This window comes from Galeopterus variegatus, unplaced genomic scaffold, assembly GCF_000696425.1.
Source record: "Galeopterus variegatus unplaced genomic scaffold, G_variegatus-3.0.2 Scaffold1702, whole genome shotgun sequence".
Lineage (NCBI taxonomy): Eukaryota > Metazoa > Chordata > Mammalia > Dermoptera > Cynocephalidae > Galeopterus > Galeopterus variegatus.
In genome coordinates this window covers 277447-297973 of record NW_007727813.1, presented here as the reverse complement: position 1 = coordinate 297973, position 20527 = coordinate 277447, and the positions used below count along the sequence as shown (strand labels likewise).

At 37.5% G+C, this 20527-nt stretch overlaps 1 protein-coding gene across 1 annotated transcript in view; it reads right to left on the bottom strand.

The window, feature by feature from the left end:
- MID2 (midline 2) overlaps positions 1–20527 on the bottom strand; it is an 87922-nt gene that overhangs the window by 42880 nt on the left and 24515 nt on the right. The window contains exon 3 of the mRNA XM_008578500.1: positions 19165–19260. Coding sequence (XP_008576722.1) covers positions 19165–19260 — 96 coding nt within the window. The remainder of the gene's footprint in view (positions 1–19164; positions 19261–20527) is intronic.

Genomic DNA, 20527 nt, shown 5'->3' with positions numbered 1-20527 from the left:
CGCCCTGCCCAGAAGGTGTCCAGTCTCTCCCACTGCCGGGTGTGAACTCCTCGGGGGAGGGAACCCCGCCCTTTGATCACTCTCTTCGTACCTAAAACTATTTTTTGGAGGAAAACCACCCTCCCTTTCTTTTGAGGATTTTCATGTGCTAAGTTTCCATTTCTTCTTAGCACTTTTTTTCTCCCAGGAGGTAACAGAGAGAGTGGAAAGAGCTCTGGATTTGAAGCCAAGTAGGCATGAGTCTGAATTCCAGCTTTGACACTTACAAGCTGAGTGACCCTCGAGGAGTTACTTAACATCTCTGAACCTATCTTTCTGGCCAGTAAAATAGAAACAATGTTATCTATCTCACAAGTGGGTGTGAGAATCAAATGAGATAACAGAGATAAAGGTTTTAGCACACTACCTGCAACAAAGTAGGAGTTAAACAAATATTGATTGCATCCCCTCCTGCCTCCACCCCAACTTGTTACCCTGTTCTGGAAACATGCGCTACTTCTTTCCCAGAAAACTGAAATTTAGGCTTTGATTTATGTCTCTACTTACTCATCTTACTGTAAAATAGGATGGCTGGCATTTCAACTCTTGAAGGTTTATCGTTTATACCTGATACTTCCATAATCTTTTGTTGGTTATTTGAGATAAGTTTGGAACTTATAACTTGTATATATGTGTGTACAAACAAATGTGTTTCTAAATAATTTTAAGACAAGTTATTACTCAGAAATGATTTCCATTTCAGGAAATCTGGATAAATCATTCTTCTTAATCTCATCTAGAACCCAAAGGGCCTTATTTGGATGGTGAGCTAACATTCAGTTACTTTGGTCTGAATTATACTGCAGCAATTCGGGTTTATGATCTCTTACCAAGTTCAGATCTTACATCCTCAGCAGATTCCAAATACATTTTCTAATAAAGGATGCATCTACTAGCAGCCAATTTCCCGTGGGCTGTCTTTAGACAGTAATGTGCTTTAGTTCTTGTACCTGGATCTTTCCCTGTTGTCACATTCTCCTCACTGAGGAGCTTCAAACAATGTGACAAAAAGAAAGATAAATTGATTGGGCATGGGAGAAAACTGGGCTAGTCCTGAGAGTGGGAATATAGGATTTTGATAAAAATGGACTTGGTATACAAAAAAATAAGCTAGGCCATAGAATTTGACTGGAGAGAGGGTGGGAAAACTTTAAAATGTTTTCTTTACACATTTTGGAATTTTTTTACTGGTTGCAGTAAATACTTTTATATATTTTTATTATGAAATTGTCTAAGCATACTTAAAACTAGAAAATATTATGAAACCCCCTTTGCCCATCCCCCAGCTTCAAAAGCCATCAACATTGTTTTATACTTGTTTGATTTATTCCCTCCCTTTTTTGCTGGAGTATTTTAAAGCAAATCCAAGACATTATGTTATTTGACTCCTAATACTTCAGTTTGCATCTCAAAAACAAAAGGATTATTGCATAAACACAATGTTTAAAGTAATTCCTTAATATCATTCATCTAATACTTGTTCCATATTTAAGTTTCCAGATTATATGAAAAATGTACTTTTACATTTAATTTGTTTGAATCGGATACCCTATGAAGAGGAATTTAATATTGATTTTTCAAAGGCCATGTATATTTCTAATGAATAATTAGTTACTGTTATTTCATAGTGAATAAAAATTAGAAGACCCTCATCGGTTCTATGCACACCTTCCACCCTAATTACTGATGCTTAAAATTCTACCTTCAGGAAAGTATGTCTTTTATGAAAATGCAGTTTTCTGTTGAATGGTTTTCATTCTTTCATGCAGCATTGTGAATTTCAGTGTCTCAGAAAACAAGTTTTGAAGAGAAGAAAAGGTCATCACTGGGTAGAACAGAGAGAGTGAGAAACTCAAGGGATGCAGGCTTGGCAGGAATTGTGGAGGGAACTACTTAAGTCCAACAATGGGGACATTTAGCTATTTAATCTAAACTGCTTCTGATTTCTCTGACCTCTTTCTGTATTGAAGCATCCCAAGTCCCAAAGACTCAACAGTCTTATTTGTAACAGCGGTACGAGGCCCACTGGATGACATACATCGGTTTTGTCAGCCTTTACCCTAACTCAGTGGGAGCTCCTGCTTTCAACTACTTCCTGGCATCCAAGAATTTTTCTTAGAGAGATGACCGAAAAGGCTGAACTCAGTAGCATTTTGTAACAGCATGGTAAAGGAAAACAGCAAAGCCCCATCTGTATATTTCTGGTTGGAGTATAACTTGCCTTGGACATAGAGCTGTTGACAATATGTATCAATAACTTTAACAATGTGTCTTTGCTTTAAACTGTCAATTTCACTAAATATATATCAAATAATATAATCTTTAAAAGAAACAAATAATCTTTAAAAGAAAAAAGAAATGATAAAAAAAGATACAGTTATTGTGAGAAACTGACAGAGCAAATAAAAAAAAGCAAAGGTATAAAAGATTTGAAAAAAACAATCAATAAATCAATGTAATAGTTACATTTAGAACTTTGTATCCTACAGAAAATATACATTCTTATATTCATGAAATATTCACAATTGGTCACGTACTCAGCCAAAAAGTACAACATAATACTGATACATACAAAAAAGTAAAGAGTTTATAGCCTTTCATCTCTGATCATTATCCTATAAAATAAAAATAAAACAAAACAATGAACTGCCAAATCCTTATCCACTTGGAAATTAAGAAACATACTCCAAACAACCTTGGAATCAAAGAGAAAATCAAAATTGAAACAATTAATTTTATAGAAAATAATGAAAGGGCACACACTTAATACCAAAATCTATGTGATACAGTTAAAGCCCTACTCAGAAAAATGTACAAAAATTGAAAATAAATGAATTAATCATTCAACTTAAGAAACTCGAAAATCACAATAAAATAAACTAAAAGTAATTAGGAAGAGGGAATTCATTTTTAAAAAGCTGAAATTAATGAAATCAGAATGAAACTACCATACGAAGGATAATTAAAATCAAAAGCTGGTTCTTTGAAAATCCTGATTAAGAAAAAAGAGAGAAAGCAAAATAAACAAACAAAAAAATACAATACTAACAATGGAAAAGGAAATACACTCATAGATATAGACAATAGTGTTGGTAAACATTTAACAGTTGGCTGTCAAAAAAAAAAGCCAATTTACAGTGCTTGCTGATTGCCATGGAGTAAAAACTTTCACTATGGTAGATTTTAAGGTACCAATGTGCAGTCACTACACCCAAAAATGGGGGAAAAAATGCACACAATTGGCAAGCCAGCACCAGCACAACACTGGATAGATATTAAAGTAATTATAATGGAATGTTATATGCAACTTATGGCACGTGGTTGAAAAATGTATTAAATACTACCTAATTTCACCCAAAAAGAAGTAGCAAAACCTCAAGAGACCAATAACTTTAGAACAGGTTGGAAGGGTGATTAAAGATCTGTAATTTTTTTTTTTAAAGCTCCAGGTCCATATGGTTTTAGAGCTGAGCTCCACAAACTCTTGAAGAACAGATCATTCCCATGCTATTTAAACTACTGGACACAAAAATACAGCGAGATAGGAAAAACAAGCCCTACTGGTGCACAGTCAACCCAGAATTATATAATCAAAGTTTTACTGCATATAACCAAACGTCTAAAAGAGACTCAAATGCACATCACAAAGAAACAATGAAGTTTTGCAATGATGAATATGCTAATTACCCCGAATAGGTCAACACACTTTGTATACATGTATTGAAATAAACTCTGTACCCCATAAATATGTATAATTAATGTTTCAATAGAAAATTTTTAAAAATAAACTACTGAAAGCCACAGAGAAAGATCAAAAGATCCCAAATGCATTTAGTGACTCTAGTATAATACCACAATACCAAAGACCTGAAAAAGATATCAGAAATAATAAGACTATAGATTAATTTTACTTCTGAATATATACAGAAAAATTCTAAATAAAATAGAAAATTAAATCCATCAGGGCAACAAAGGAATAAATACCATAAACAAATAGGGTTTATTCCAGAAGTAAAAGAATGATCCAACATTAGAAAATATATCAACATTATATTATTACATTGTATAAGAATGCATTATACATTCTATAAGATTACGTTAGTACATTCTATAAGAGTTTTAAACAAAATTCAGCAGCCATTCCAAATGAAAACTCGAAATATAATACAACTTTTAAGAATGATAAGAACAATTAGCATACATCATACTAAATGGTGAAATGCTACGGCCCTTTCCAGTAAGATCATGAATAAGGCAAGAATGTCTGATATCACTAGTGTTTTTAATGGTTTAGCTGAGGCAAAAGGAAATGAGAAAATGAGATAATTGGTATAAATATTGGTAGAGAAGATATAAGTACCTCAGATTAACCCAAGAGATGTTAGGGTTTTTTTAATCTAAAATTATCAATATTGTAAGATTATTATATACAAGAAAATACATAAAATCAAAGGGTTTTCTCCATATGCTTTTTAAAAATGGAAATAGAAAAGTAACTGATCCACAACAGAGACAAGAATACAAAATATCTAGGAATCAATTTAACAAAAAGGTACTGTACCTATTTGAAGAAAATAATAAAATATTAAAAAGAAGGTCTGATATACTATGATTCTGGATGGAAGACCCAACAACATAAAAATGTATTTCTTCCCAAAATTAATATATAACTGCAATATAATGGATAATCACAACCCAAATTGATTATATTTTGTTCCTGGATAACATTATTTTAAAGCTTATATGGAGACACAAATATCTAAGAATAGCAAGAAAATTATGAAAAAGAAATATCAGGTATCACCAAATCTTAAAACTTACCATAAAGCCACTATAATTAAAATAGTAAAGTATTGGCATAAGAATAGAAAATTAAATAGAGGGAACAAAATAGAGTCTAGAATAGATCCAAGTACATATGGAAACCCAATATATGGCAAAGGTATCCATTCAACAGGAAAAGGACTGTTCTTTTAATAAATGGTCTTGGCATAAGAAGAAAACAAAACTACATATCCTAAAATAAATTCAAGGTCTATTAAAGACTTAAAATATAAAAAATATAATCACTGAAAATGTGAAAAGAAAGTTTAAGGAGGGGGAGACTTTCTTCTATAAGCCAGACAGAAAAGCCATACAGAAAATAAAGGTAAAATACAAAAGAAAATAAATAAAGACTAAAAACAAAAGGTTAATATCACTAACATAGTATATATTTCACTCTTCTCACCTAATCAGCTTCCTCTCCCTGGGAAATTCCATTTATTCTCATGGTTTTCATTGTGACCTATATGCTGATCACACAAGTATAGATTGATTCCTCTTTAAATTCGTGGTATCTAGCTTCAAGCAGGCTCTCAAAGTTTCTCACTAATCTATGATTCTCTTCACAGCTCTTTCCATGTCTCCACAGTAGCTAATTCAAATCACTACAGTCCTCAAAGCTCTAATCCTACCACCTCCCTTCTCACTCATAGTAAAATCACAGTAAATTATTTTACTTCCTTCTTTGCAGAGAAAAATAGAACTCATCCCAAAGAATTTTCTCAAATCCTCACAACAAACCAATAAACAAAAGTAATTACATCCTCAACTATCGTTCCCTCCTTCTCTCCTATCACAAAGAAGTGGTATCTCTCTTCTAGTGAGTTTATCCTTCTACCTGTGCTCTGCACTCTATCCTTTCCTGCCCTCTTTGGTCCTCACTTGATCAGTTTTCCCCTCTGTATTAGTTCATTTCTGTCGCTTATAACAAAATAAGCAACTGGGTGATTTATAAAGAAAGTGAAATTTCTTGCTTACAGTTTCAGAGGCTGGGAAGTCCAAAGTCCAGGGAACACATTTGGTGAAGGTCTTGGTGGTGGATTTACAGAAACGCAGGGGTCTCACATGGCAGAAAATGGCAGAGCAGAGAAAGAGAGACTAACTTCCTCATTCACTCTCTTTTTAAAGCCCTCAAAACCACACCTTTGACCACCATTATTAATCCATTCACTAGGTATCATCCTCAGAATCTAATCACCTCTTCAAGGCCCCACCTTTCAATTGCCATAATAGAATTTCCCACCCTCTTGATAGTCACAGTGGGGTTCAAGCTACTAATACATAAAATTTAAGGGACACAATCCATATCACTCTCCTTCTTCTGCATTCAACCTCTCCCTGCCAACTGGCTTCTTCCCATTGGCATTTAAAGATATTTAAGTCTCTCATATCATTAAAAAAAAAAAAAAGATCATCCATTACTTATTCTGGAAATACTTTCTGTTTTCCATCTGATCACTCCAACTCCTCTGCCTGTACATTAAATGCTATAGAACTCTAGCACACTCAGTCTTAGGTTATCTCATCCATTTCTAAGGCCTCTTTTACCATCTACATGCCAGTGCCTTGCTAATCTTTTTATTTTTTATTTTTAAGAGCTTTACTGAGATATAATTTACATGACATAAAATTCACCCATTTTAAGTGGACAATACATGATTTTTGGTAAATTTACAGAATTGTGCAACCATTACCGCAATCCAGTTTTAGAACAATTCCAGCACCTCAAAAAGATCCTTGTTTTCTTCACTTATATTTATCACCACCCTAAATCTCTCTCTTGAAATTTAGACCCATATACCTAACTGCTTACTGGACATTTTCATTTTCATAACCACAATCACCACAAACTCAGTATTTCCATAACTACTGAACTCATTCATCTCCTTCCCACACCTTTTACCATTAAATCTGATTCTTCTCTAATGTTCACAAAATGAATAAATGGCACCACTGGCTCCTCAGAAACCCTGTAATCATTATTAACAGAATTCTCTTTCTCATCTACTGCATCCAATTAATCATCATCTCCCATATATTTTAGCTCCTAAATGTAATTCAAAAATCTATCACTTTTTATCTTTCCTTATAATTACTTCACTAGATATGTCCATCAAAATATCTTCCTTCAATCAATCCATCCATCCATCCATCCAACAAATATATATTGAGTGCCAAGCATCACGCTAAAACAGTCCCCTAACTGGTCCCTGTGTCTCCAGTCTTTTATCTTCTTGATGTGTTCTTAATCCAGCAGCCAGGCAGCATAATCTTTTTAAAAACACACTATTCCCGTGCTTAAAATGGCTTCATACTGAATTTCAATAGGCTTCCCTCTGACCTTAGGATAAGTTCCAAACTTCTTAACATGGCTCTTAAGGTCCTGTGTGATCAGATCCCTCCGTGCCTCTCTAGTCTTATCTCTCATCACTCTCCTTGAATAAATCACTTAGCTATCTGAGTTTCCTCATGTGAAAATGGGGATAATACTAGTGCCTATTTCGGAGGTAGTTGAGAGCATTAATGGGATAATATATGTGAAGCACTTAACACAATACCGGGCACATATTAAGTGTCAATAAACGTTAGGTATTGATGATGGTGATGATATTGTTAGCCTTCTTCAATCTCCCTCACCTCTGAACTTCTACAGCACTCACAGTATCACACAATTTAGCACTTATTATTTTATTTTGTATTGCTTGATGTCATTTCATACTGTTAGTTCTGTTTCCCCAACTAGATTATAAAGTCCCTGAAGTCAAGGACAGTGACTTACATACCTGCTATATTACCCTATAGCACTTAGCACAAGCTAAACCCACAGTGAAACTTAATAAATACTTTTTGGTAAAGTTGCCCAGAGGGAAAAAGTGACAGAGATTTTACTGACTTTCTATAAGGGTAGTTATTTTTTCAAAAGAGCATAAATAATAAACTCCATTTGCTTTCACCTTAATGATGTGTCACTGGTTTAGCATGGGGTTTGGCAGTACTTACTGTAGATCAGTGTTTTTTTTCAGGTGGTTTGCTGCCAATATCCTGTTTTTGACAGAAATGGAATGTGAAAGCATGAAGGTGTTTAATTGTACTCTCTGGCATTCAGACAATATGCAATTTGCCTACTCATCTGTGATATCAGATTTTTACTTCTTAAAATATAAATGTTTTCTCTGAACTTCTAATATAATACAAATTCCATTTCATTCGAAAGCCAGTGGAATCGTCCTGAAATGGTTTGGATTTCTTGGGTGATGACTGGGTGTCAATTGGAATCCCAGAATAACCCCAGGGGACTAGAAGATTCAGAACTCTTCAGATGCTAGAACATCCCACAAATCTGTGAAGACTTTCATTGTATGTGTACTATAGAGTAAACTGGCATCTCGTGATTGTTTCCTCTTCCTTTTTAAGTACCTTCTCTCCATCTACCGTTGTTATCCTTCCCTGCCTAGTCCTCTCACTGTCTTCTCTAATCCTCCTTATGTCCTGGGCTTGACCCTGCAACTGAGATTTTTCTAATAAGATATCTTTGGGTACTCATAAACTTCCTGTTCTGTGCCAGTGTACGATTACCCATATATAGGTTGGGGTGGACAAGCTAAGGGGGGCACTGTGTAGTTCTACCAGTACAATATAATTTTTTAGCTAAGGTTTTACGGGTTTAGAAATTATTCCAAAGCCAGTGATTGTTTTGTGCCTTTGATGCTACCAAAGAGAAGTTGGAACAGACTTGGGATACAGAGAAGAAATGGAGGAAAGCCTGCTCTCAACAGAAGAGACAATGTTGCCAATCAGAGGAAACAAAAGGCAACATCCTCCAGTTGTGTCCCACTTTCCTCCCTTTTTTGGGAAAACACAAAGAGATTGAAAAGAACCCCTTGAGGAGAAAGAAAAAAAAACCAAAAAAAAAAAACCCAGAAGTCAAAGCAGTCCTCACGGCCCAGTTTAAGCATAATTCTTTCACTGGACATATATCCTTCTTTCCATGTATATCCTCTTTACACATACCACCCCCTGCCCCCATACACACACACATGAGATGAGCACCCAGGCAAAGGCAGCCATCTATGAATAGACAGATGCATAGCACGTGCAAGGGTATTAAGATGCATGCTCTAGAGAGATTCTCACCACAAAGCCATGCTCAAATACTGCTCTAGTATCATCCAGGGCCATTCCCACGTGGACACTCACTTAACACTTTCATAACACATCAAGACTGGTTATACAGACATCTTTCCTTACGAGACCATAAGCACAATAATCAGCAACTTGCAAAACAATGCACACAGAGCCATCGATTGATGAATCTTGTTAGTTTGCCCTTCACTTTTAATACAGCATAGTGGTTAGGAGAACAGACTTTACAGTCAAACTGGATGCAAACCCTCACTCTGTCACTTACTCCCTGTGTGACTTCGTACAAACTGGTTACCCACTCTGTGCCTCAGTTTCTTCATCTGTAAAATGAGAATAGGAATACTACATACTCCATCAGGTTATTGTACAGATTAAATGAGCTAACGCACTTGAAGCTCTTAGGAGTACTGAGTTCTTTGAACCACCTGAGACAGGGTAAACTTGCATTCAAGATATGATTTAGGTGAGAGGAGAGGCAGTACGAATGGACTGAGGTGTGGGATTCTGTTCCTGTCCTGAGGTAGTAAATAGTTGATTTCCTGGGAGTATGCATTTCTCAATAATCATTTCATGAAAGGATATATCTCTGCCATTAATAGTAACAACACATTCACTCTTTTTCTGAAGAAATCTATATATTTTCAGTCATTGTGGTATTATCTTCAGTATTTATAGTCTGTTTTAAATGTGGTGACATTAAGTATACTTTTGAGAGTGAATCTTTACTGCCAAACTCTTTGTACCTGTTAAAAACCTGTGTCTCATCAAGACAACTTCTACCCTGTAACATGGTCATGCACAGCCTTAGAAGGAGGACCCAGCCAGCCAATCTCAGGAAAGAAGTGCGGGTCCCACAGTAAGCTGACTATATGACTGGGGACAATGCTGATACCTGGAGCTGCCCACCCTATTTTCACCCCTCACATGGCACAAAAATAATCTGAGCAATAAGTGCTTGATTGTAAGCATTACTGCTTCCTTCTGTCAGCTCTACAGTAGTTCTCCCTCTCCTTCCTACCACATGAAGGGCTGTTAGGATACAGAGAGCTTCTCTGGGCTATCAAAACTAGGCCAATGGCAGGAGTACACAAGAAGCTTACCATGTATTTAGGAATGCCAATCCCCCAAATAGACCACCTATTCTTCTAGAGCTAGAGCTATTTAGTGAAGAAAAACAATGAGCGTTCTAGAACTGTCTCCTTCCTATATTGGACCCAAATGAATCAGTGGCAAGTAAACAACTTCTCCACTAGGCTGCATAATGGGGTGGAAAGAACATGGATTTCGGAGTTGGAGAGATGTAGGACTGATTCCCAACTTACTCTAGGTGTGACCTAGTAAGGTATCTAATTTCTCTGACCCTCAGATTCCTCATTTGCAAGACGGGAATATCACTAACTATACCACAAGGTGTTCATAAAGACTAAGAGATATTAGAAACAAGAACACCTTTAGCACAGTGCCCAGCACAAATTATCTGAATATGATTCTCTCCCCCTCCCAATCCTGCTTACCACAGCACACAGCTGGACTCCTCTAGAAAGTCGGAGACAGAAAGGACATCTCAAGGGCTGTGTGAGCTTTCTGTTGTGGTGATGGTTGTTTTAGTTTTCAGTTTTGGAGTTCGTTTGCTTTTGGTTAGGTTGATGGCAGGAGAGATTGGAGGCAGGAGTGGAACTGGAAACATTTAAAGGTACAGGATAGGCTTGATAGGGCTTTAGCTGAATTATTAGGATTCTGTTAACTTTCCAAGAGCGCAATGGAAATAGAGAACCTGGGCAGACTGTGAAAAGAGTGGAGCAAGCAGAAGGGGCCAAAATTAGGCAAGTGTTCTGGTCATTTAGTGAGTAACCTGGAATTTGAACACTGAGAAGCGGGAATTGGAGGAGGAAAGCAGCAGATGGGAAATGGGGCTATAAGATCAGCTTCACTGAGCCAAAGGAAAGTGCAACAAATGGAACAAGAGTGCATGCCTGTATGAACCATTTTGGCTATGAAGACATGACCATACCTGAAAGCTTACCTTCCCTATATATAGAAGTATGGGTGGAGGGGAAGGAAAACAATATTGATCCTAATTTGTTTTACCCTTAAACCCTGTCATGTGTCCATATCCTCCAAATATTTCAACTGCAACATTCAATGCCTTCAAAAAATGTTATTTTGAATAAACAAAGAATTGCCACAAAATATTTTTGCAAAAGGACTGTAACATTAAATGTCTGAAAAATTATAAAGTGTTTTCTTTTCTAGTACTAAAACAGGCTATATTGCACAGTTGATTTAGGTTTTTCATCTATATTAAATGTCAATTGCTATATATATAATAAGATTGAATGTAATATGCTGAATTAGTCATTGTAGTAGTATAAATGAATAGACTTACTAGGTCACTGAACTTATTTTCCATTGTTGATGAAAACCATTTTCTCCACCTATGATTTCACAGTGATTTCAAAATAGGTATTGCATTCTCACAAAGCACTGGAAGCCCAAATCCTTCTCAGCAGCTATTTTCTGCTCTCCTTGCTCTTCCTTCTATCACAAAAATATTCACAGAATATTTTGGCTAATAGACACTTAAAAATCCCAGAGAACTCTTTCTCTTTTAAAAACCACTACAGGTGAAAGCATGTGTACCTTCCTAGAACTTTTTTTTTGCCTTTGCTTAGAGGCAGTAATCAAGAGGAATTTGTGCAGGATAATAGGCAAGTATCCCGTAGATGTTCTTGCAGAAGGGCAGTGAACTTTTCCTTACTAAATAAAATTTGTTTAAATTAGCAACACAAAACAAGCAGTTTATTGAGCATAAAAACCCCTTTTAGTGCATCATCTTTGCAGAGTTACTGGTGGATTATTAACTAGAGTCATACGGCTGAGGTTCCCAACATTTTCGGTACTTCAATTTCATTACCAAAGAAAGTTCTTCCTCAGAGATAGTGATAAGTACCTCTGGTAGTCCTGAGGTCAGGGCTAGGAATCTCTGACAAAAGTCGTGATGCCCAGAAGTACTACTACTAGTTAGTACTACTACTACTAACAACAACTGCTCCTACTATTACTTCTCCTCCTCTCCCTCCTCCTCCTCCTCCTGCTACTACCACTACCATTTATCAAGCTTCAACTATATGCCAGGCATAGGAGCAGATGTTTACATGTATTACCTTTCCTTTCAAGGTATTATTAGTCCAAGTTTTATAGATGAAACTGAGGTTCAGAGAGGTTAAGTTTTCAAGGTTACACTGCTAGCATGACTCCTGTCTGTCCAACTCCAAAGCTACCACAGCACACTGCATTCCAGAACCTATATACCATTTCTAGAAGGAGCAAGTTGTAGAAACTGAGGCTTTGGTGCTGTAAAAGAGGGCCCTGGGTCGGAGAAGTGGGTGGACACCAAGTCAGGTGTGGTTGGAGGCAGTGGATCTAGTGATTCCTATTGCTAGCTACCCAGTAACAGAATAATAAACCACTAGAGCATCATACATGTGTTTGTGAGTCTGATTGTACTGCACTTCAAAAAAATATCTACACCCTATGTTTATCTTCAGCTTGATGATCAAACTTCTCACAGACTACATTTCCTAATAACTTACTTTCTCCCTGACCTCTCCGAACCCATCTTTCATCCTCACCTTTGCACAGGAACTTCTTCCTCAAAGGTCACTAATGATATCTTCTTCTATGATGTTTCTGCTCCAATGGACTCTATCAAATCTTCCACAACTTGAAGGCCTCTCTCTTCCTTTGATATTGTGGTCCTCTGTTTTGTTGGTTTTCTTCCTCCCTTGACTGCTCTTTCCATTTCTCCTTTGCTCCTCTCCAGAATTCACATCCCTATCTCATAACCCTTACTCACAAGTCATCCTCATGAGGGGTCCAGGAACCACCAGTGATGTGCAAGAGACATCCAAGTGGAGTGTACCTTAGCCTTGCAAAAAGAAGAGTAACGGAGGGGTTAGGGGCACAGGGTCTGGAGCTAAAGTGTCTGGTTCAAATCCCCACTCTGTTACCTACTAGTGGCGTGACCTTGGCAAATCACTTAAATCTTCCTGTATGTCCATTTCTTTATCTGTAAAGCAGGAATAATAACAGTGTCTATATCATAGAGTTGTTGTGAGGATTAAATGAGTTAACACATAAAAAGTGCTTACCTGGAACAGTGGAAATCCTTAGTAAGTGTTACTTATTATTGTAGTCTTTATGATAGTAATGTCTAAAACTTTGATTCTTTCCACAAATGAGTAATTTACTTCTGATATTTAATTTTTAAAATGCACACCATTCCTCAGTAACCTGATCAAAAACACCACAATCTATTTCTTATTGGAAGGTCGGTTTGTTGTTGTATTCTGAGTGACAATTGGATTGGAGATCTGTCCCAGGCCCTCTTCTCCTACACATTTTCCATGGCTTTCAGTGCTACTTAGATGCTGATAACTTCCAAGTCTATCCTTTTCCAAACCTCTCTCCTAACCTCCAGATCCAGTGAGCCAGCTACCTAGTAGGCATTTCCTCCATGACTCCCTGACACACAGCACAATGAACCTCGCGTGTCTAAAAAGAACTCCTTCTGTATGTCCTAACCTAGTTAAAGGCAACAGATCCATTCAGTCACCCAAGCAGAAAACTGTGGATCATCCTAGTATTCTCTCACCCTTTCACCAATTGTATCTACCTGATCACCAAGTAATATTGGTTGTACCTCCTAGAAATATTTTGAATTTATCACTTCCTCCCTAATCCTACTGCTACTGCCTCACATTGGATTTTCACTTCTCTCTGGATCAGTAAAAATCTAACCGGTCTCTTTGCCTTCACTTTTGACCACTGACTCTTCCTCCATGGTCCATACTATAGCCATAGTAATCATTCTTAAATGCAGATTTTATCCAGTTAATCACCTGCTTAAAATCCTTCCATGGCTCCCCAGTATCCTCAGTATAAAACTCCAAATACCTATAATGGCATACAACGCCCTTCATTATTGTGCCTGAGCTACTTATCCAGACTTACCTCTTGCAATAATTCTCACATGTTACATTCCAGTGGTTCACTGAACACCTTATGCCGATCACCATTCTGTGTTCTCGCATGTGGTCATCTTCACATGCTTATCTCATTTTTGTTGGCAATATTCTACTCTTATGTCAAGATAACTTGATTTTTATTTCCATTCTGCAGCCTTTCCTAAGTCCCTCAGGCAGACGTGTGTGTTTCTTACCCTGTAGGAGCTTGTCATCCTGCATTTACTTTTGTTACAATAGTTACCACATTCACATTCTATTTGCCATTTTACCTGTCAGGCTCTCAATCAATCTGTGCATTCCTTGAGGGCGGGAACCATTTCCTATTCATCTCTATACACCCAGTGCTTAGGGTACTATTTTGCCCATACGATTTGTTCATTTCCACCTCCACTAATGCCTCTGCTCTCTGAAGAGGGAGTAATTTATTTTCCTCCTTCAGCATTGGCTAAAATGTATTTTCTCCATTAAGTGTTCCCCGAATGTACTCACTTCACTCTAATCACTCCTTCATTTTACTATGTCCTCAGTGCTTGTAGAGTACTCCTCCAACCAACATAGTTGTGCTTTAATGGTTTAGATTCCATACCTTCTTCTAGTTCAACCTAAAATATTTAAGGATCATCTGCTGAAATCATCCATAGCAGTTTTTTAAAGAAATAATTTATTTTAAGGGACCTATTTTTTGTGCTTGGAGAAGCAATCAGACATCTATTACATAGACTCCAAGATTCTTGCCCTTCCCAAACCAAATACCCTTCCAGTGAGCAATAAAAGCAGAAAGAGAACACCAAGCCACCTAAAGTTTTTTTTGTTTGTTTGTTTTTTATGGTTTAACAATTTATCATAATATGGGAGGAAAAAATTTATTTATTTTATTATTTTTTAAAGAAAATGTAATTTTATTAATATTATTTTTTACATTCTAGGATGTTCTTGCAGAGCAGTTGGGAAGGAGGCAGAGAGGGGAAAGGGGAAGGAAATGGGATGGGAGAAGGAGGAAGGAGGAGGGGCAGGATTGAGGTCTGTGGCACCCCCCTCATTCCTACAGGGGAGATGGGGGGCTTCCAGCAGCCACCTAAAGTTTGCACTCTAAAGAGAAAGACTTTCAAATGTGATTGAAGCTAAGACCTAATGGTAAGACAGAAAGATGAAATTTCCCAAATTAAAGGAAGCCTCTCTCCCTCTTTTCCAACTCATCTCCTTTCTTTCTTCATTCTCCAGTGCTATAGAGCAGTACCACCCAGCTCCTTAAAAGGCTCGAGAAGAGCCAGAAAGAAGTTAACCTGCCCACAGAATTTCTGGGATGGATTAATCCATTGTATTGCAGCAGTTCTGATGAGGAGAAAAAGAAGGTGGCACACAAAATATCCAGGACAGTGCTTTTTAGGGCTCAGTGCCCTAAAAGCTAAGAACAAGAGTAAATAAGTAAAACTGGAAGGGCCACCCTACCTTCATTTGTACTCTCTGTACTGCATGCTGTTTTATAGACTCTTTGCTCTCACTAGATATTGTGCTTCTCCTAGCTAGACTAAAAGTTCATAGAGGTAGGTCATCAACCACATGTATTTCTTTTGCAGCCCCCAAATTGCCCACCATACTAAGTACACAGTGTGTGCTCAAGAAATATTGCTAACTGACTGATTGTTAAGTATTTAACTATTTTTTCCCCTCACTATTTTTCAGGAATGCTGATTATTCACAAAGCCATGGAGTCTTGGAAGACAAGAGGAAGTATCCATCTGTTGGTATACATTTTCCCTTGGCTATGCCTTATACAGAGACTTCCTTTGGAAATGTAAACAAAGGATGCCTGATGAGCCCGGACAAAGAACTATATATAGAGATCAAGTGGCCAGTCGCAAGGTCAAAGCATGCCCTTCCTTATCCTGAATAAAGGGAGCCTTGGGGCTACCTCTACCTTCTTCCTGTCCTCTCCAGTCTTGACAGAAAATATTTTCTAAGTGCCTATTAACTGAATTCTGAAACCTGAGCAACAACTACAACAAGCTACATTACCATAGAATTCAGCTAATGAATCTGTGGTGATCTTAATCTCTGTTTCTGTAATAATAGGAAGACTGCAGCTTTGTTTACTTTCTGAGGAGAATAGAGAACAGGGAGAAAAGACCAGGAGAGGGAGGCAGTATTTATGGCCCCTTATGAAAAGTCAATCTGTGACAAAAACATTTGCAGACAATAAGGAAGGGAAACAGGTTTGGCAGGAAAATAGCCTATTCCAGTTTTCTCAGAAGTGCCTTAGCTGGTATCCACCACCCCCACCCGATGTGAAATGCCTGGTTTACACTGCGAATACAGTCATTCCCTCTAGACAAACCTGGATTTGACAAAATGAAAAAAATTCCAAATCACTCTTCAGTGTCTGTCTCTCACGACTAACAGTATCCTACTATTTATTTCATTTTATAAAGTATTTATAAGCATTTATGAAGTCTCAAGTCCCTTCTTTAACTGCATTTCTAATCCTGGGGCTTGTCCTGAAGCATTTTGGACACACAAACTCTGTGTTGAATGAGTATAATAAGCAGCCTGGATTCACCCTATTATTAAGGGGAACTTAAGGGCACATCCCTAACCTTTCAGAAGGGATGATGTCATAGAAGACAATCACAGTCTTCCATAAACCATTCTCTAGGGCCACTGTCAAAGACAGAATCTTAAACTGAATAGACTATGGAGTTAACTCTCAAAATACACTTTCGCTCTCAACAGTATCTCAGTAGTCTTCACCAGTTCCATTGTCTGTACTTCCTGCACATGCGTATCCACATCAGGGTGAATTTTTGTAGTGCGTATGCCCTCAGAGGGTGGATTCCGTGTCTGTGCTACTTTCTTTTGTACCTGGTACAATGTCATGCATAAAGAGGTATTAGTAAAAGTTGAACTTTTGTGTATCCAGAGTAGACAGTGGCCTACATAATGGGATTTAACAAGCATCTTACCTAAGGGGGCTTCTTGAACCCCAACTTTGCTGGTTTGTCATGGGACTATTTTTCTCTCCTACTTTACTTACATGTGGTAGCATTTGTGTCACCTCCTTAAGGCTCAGGCAGGGATACTTACTTCAGAAAGGCACTGCTAAAAGGCCAGAGTGAGTCCTCCCCTATTAATACAATAGTGGATTGTTTTATGAGACTAGCTCCTAGCCACTTGAAAAGAGTAGGGCCCTGAATATAAAGGTTTGATTGGCGGGATGGGCTGGGAAATGTTGGAACAGGGCTATGTTTGGGTGAGGCTGGTCAGGGTGATAAGCTTCCCAGGGGTGGGGAGATGGAACGTTTCAGAAGTCCTAAAGCGAATTAGCAATGAAAAGAAACTGCTTACTTTGCTATTTTGACTACAACTTGCTCTGTACTTAATAGTCTTTTTGATGAGAATGAGGAAGGTGATTATTATAATTTCTAACCATGTTTTAGTTACTATTAGCTTTTACTCCACCTTCAATCATGCAAATTCTAAACCGAGGGATCCCTTATCTTATCTCCTGCTTACAATACCCCCTTGTCCTTTCACCTCGTGGATTTCTTACACTGTAGTCTAACAGCATAAATCGGAAGCTTTGATAGAGTGGAATATAGAGGGATTCTGATCAACTGAAAACCACTCTAAAATACTTTCTATTTTGTTTCTGCACTTTTGTAAAGGATGAGACAGTAGAGAAAAAGAACAGAATAAAGAAAGTAAGCATTCACAGAATCGTGACCTATGAAATTTGAAAAAAAAAAACGACAAAGGTTATATAGTTAGTTCAGCTCATCATTTTATAGGTAAGTGCACTGAAGCTGAAAGGCTAAAGGATTTCCTTATGTTCATACTACTAGTTAATGGAAGAGCCAAATCTAGAACCCAGTTTTCCAACTCACATTCCAGCGTTCTTTCTTTTCATTCCTTATGCTTCTTCCCAAATCCCCCACCCCATTCTACAATCTCACACCTGAGTTCAACCAGTATCCTATGTACCCTACATACAGCACCACTCTTCCACAAATGGAGTGCCCAGCAGGGTTTAAATTTCTATGGTATGCTCATCATACAAGAACACTGTAAAACCCAATACATTAAGGAATTCAAATGATTGTGGTGGGGGGTGGGGGGTTTACTCTTGTAATAAGAGAAGATTCTACAGTCTCCTAAATAGGAAACCTCAGGTGGGATGTTAAGATATGAGATCTTAATAAAATCATTTTATTGTTTAAAATAAAATAAAGTGAATAATTGCATTTATCTGTGAGATTAAAACTAGACTATCAGGCTCTAAATAGAATTAGAAACATTTTTATCCAACCACTGCCCATTAGGAATCCCATAATATCTTACCTGACCCTGTTTACACTTTAAGCTCTACCATCAACTCATCGACAAAATCAACACAAAACCAAATGCTACAGCTGAAGTTTCATGCTCTTGTGAAAGAGAGAGAAATAACATCTTTATTTTATTATGTCCACCCAAGAAGAGGTCAGCTCCCAAGCTCTGCTCTAAGATTTGATGTAGGTAACAATTGTTTAAAACCTTACATCTGTACAGCACTTTATAATTCACAGAGAGTTTTAACATAGATATTATTTGTCAATGACAAGAGTAAGTGGAAAGGTGATGAGTGAGGAGCAAGTAGGGTGCATGGTATAGATAGGACCATGGCAGGGGACAAATGGAAGAGGGACTAGGAGGAGGAGAACCAGTCCTGATAATATCATTACAGAAAACAATATTGCACTGAATGAACTTCACCCTACCCAAAGGACCCAGGATTCCCAACTTCCCTGTGACACCCTAGTAATCTCCGTAAGGAGTGATAATGTCCGGTTTGATGAAGAAGTACACATCATATCTGATTCTCATACTACCTGCTGTTTGGAAAGGAGAAGGGATTTGCCCCTTGGACTGTTGTTCCTCCAATCCATCACCACTGCTTATTTTTTTTTTTTTTTTGAACCATAGGTATCTATCACTTTTCTTGGAACAAATATCCTAAAGTAATAAGACTTCCTAGAACTACCATCCAGTCCTTCACTGCAAATAACTGAGCTACACTCCAACAAAACTGAAGTCCCCCCAGAGGACCACCTGATCCTGGTCCTCTGAAAGAATAGTAAATGTTTCTGTTACATACCTCAACCTGCTGGCAGATCTGTATTAGTTTGGCCATTTGATTTTCTAGTTCGCTGTTGCGCTTAACCAAGTTGGTGAGGTTCATCTCCAGAGTTTGCTGTCATCGCGAGAGTGTGAAGCCAGAGGGAAACAGGGAAGAGGGGAAAAAAGAACAATAAGCTTGAGAACCAATATCATGTGGATATCAGTCAGTTGACAAATATTTCAGATTCACTGAGTACTTGCTGTAGACCAAGTAATGTTCTAGCCGCTAATTAATAATTCTGTACGTTTTCTCCAGACAATTGTTACTGAGAAAAGATGGCATTCATGACTTTGTGGATGTAGAAATTTATTGACATTAAAGCAATCTTATGTTTTCTATAATATTTTTAACTTTTCAAAGGACTTCTCATCAATATCTCATTTTGCTCTCATATTAATCTTATGGCACATGAAGAACAGGTATTATTATCTGTTTTACAGATGGCTGGACTAAAAAAACTATAATTTATTGAATGATTACTACTTGCCAGACACTACGCCAGGCAATTTTATATATACCATTTAATAATCATAACAGCCCCACAGAGTAGTAGATGCCAGCATTTTACTGACGACAGAACCAAGCTTGAGATGGGGGTAAAGTGTTTTCCACAGTTATATGATTAGTATGTGGTAAAGCTAAGAATGGAACCCAGGTCTCTAGCCCTCAGTCATAGTTTTGCCTTAGTATTCCATGATTTTTTCCCTTTTTGTTGATAACATTTTATATTTAACAGTAGGCTCCTTCAGGAAAAAAAAGAAAGTATTTTGAGCATGGGATTCATCAAAATCCAGCATTGTATCTCACAGCTTCTCTTCTTTGGCACTGAGGCACAGTCCATGGAGATGACAGGCTTCAAAACGCAAAGACTGACTATGTCAAGAGAGGATGACTATCGCTTACCACACTTACTGGTCCCTAGATTCTTTTTGGTACACATGAGGAGCACTTTGCAGATCTCTTGAATATAACATAGTTACAACAGTACTCAGAACTCTAGCACATTTTTAGTTGAGCAGGCTACTCTCTCCCATTCCTTATGTGAAAGATAAAATATTTTATTTTTCTGTTCCTGTGGTTTGTAGTTGTTCAAAGTTCAAGCTTTTGGAAGGGGCAGGGGAGACATAGGTGTTCCAGGCACAAGAAATAGCATAAGCAAAAGAAAAAAGGAATAAAATGTAGGGCATGCTCTGGAAATAGTAGTTTAGTTTGGCTAGAACAGAGGGTACAAAGAGAGTAGTGGTGGACAAGGCTGGAAATGGAGATTGAGACCCTGTTATAAAAGCCTTGAATGCCTAGGTGAGGAGTTTGTACCTTTTTTTTTTTTTTTTTTTTTGGG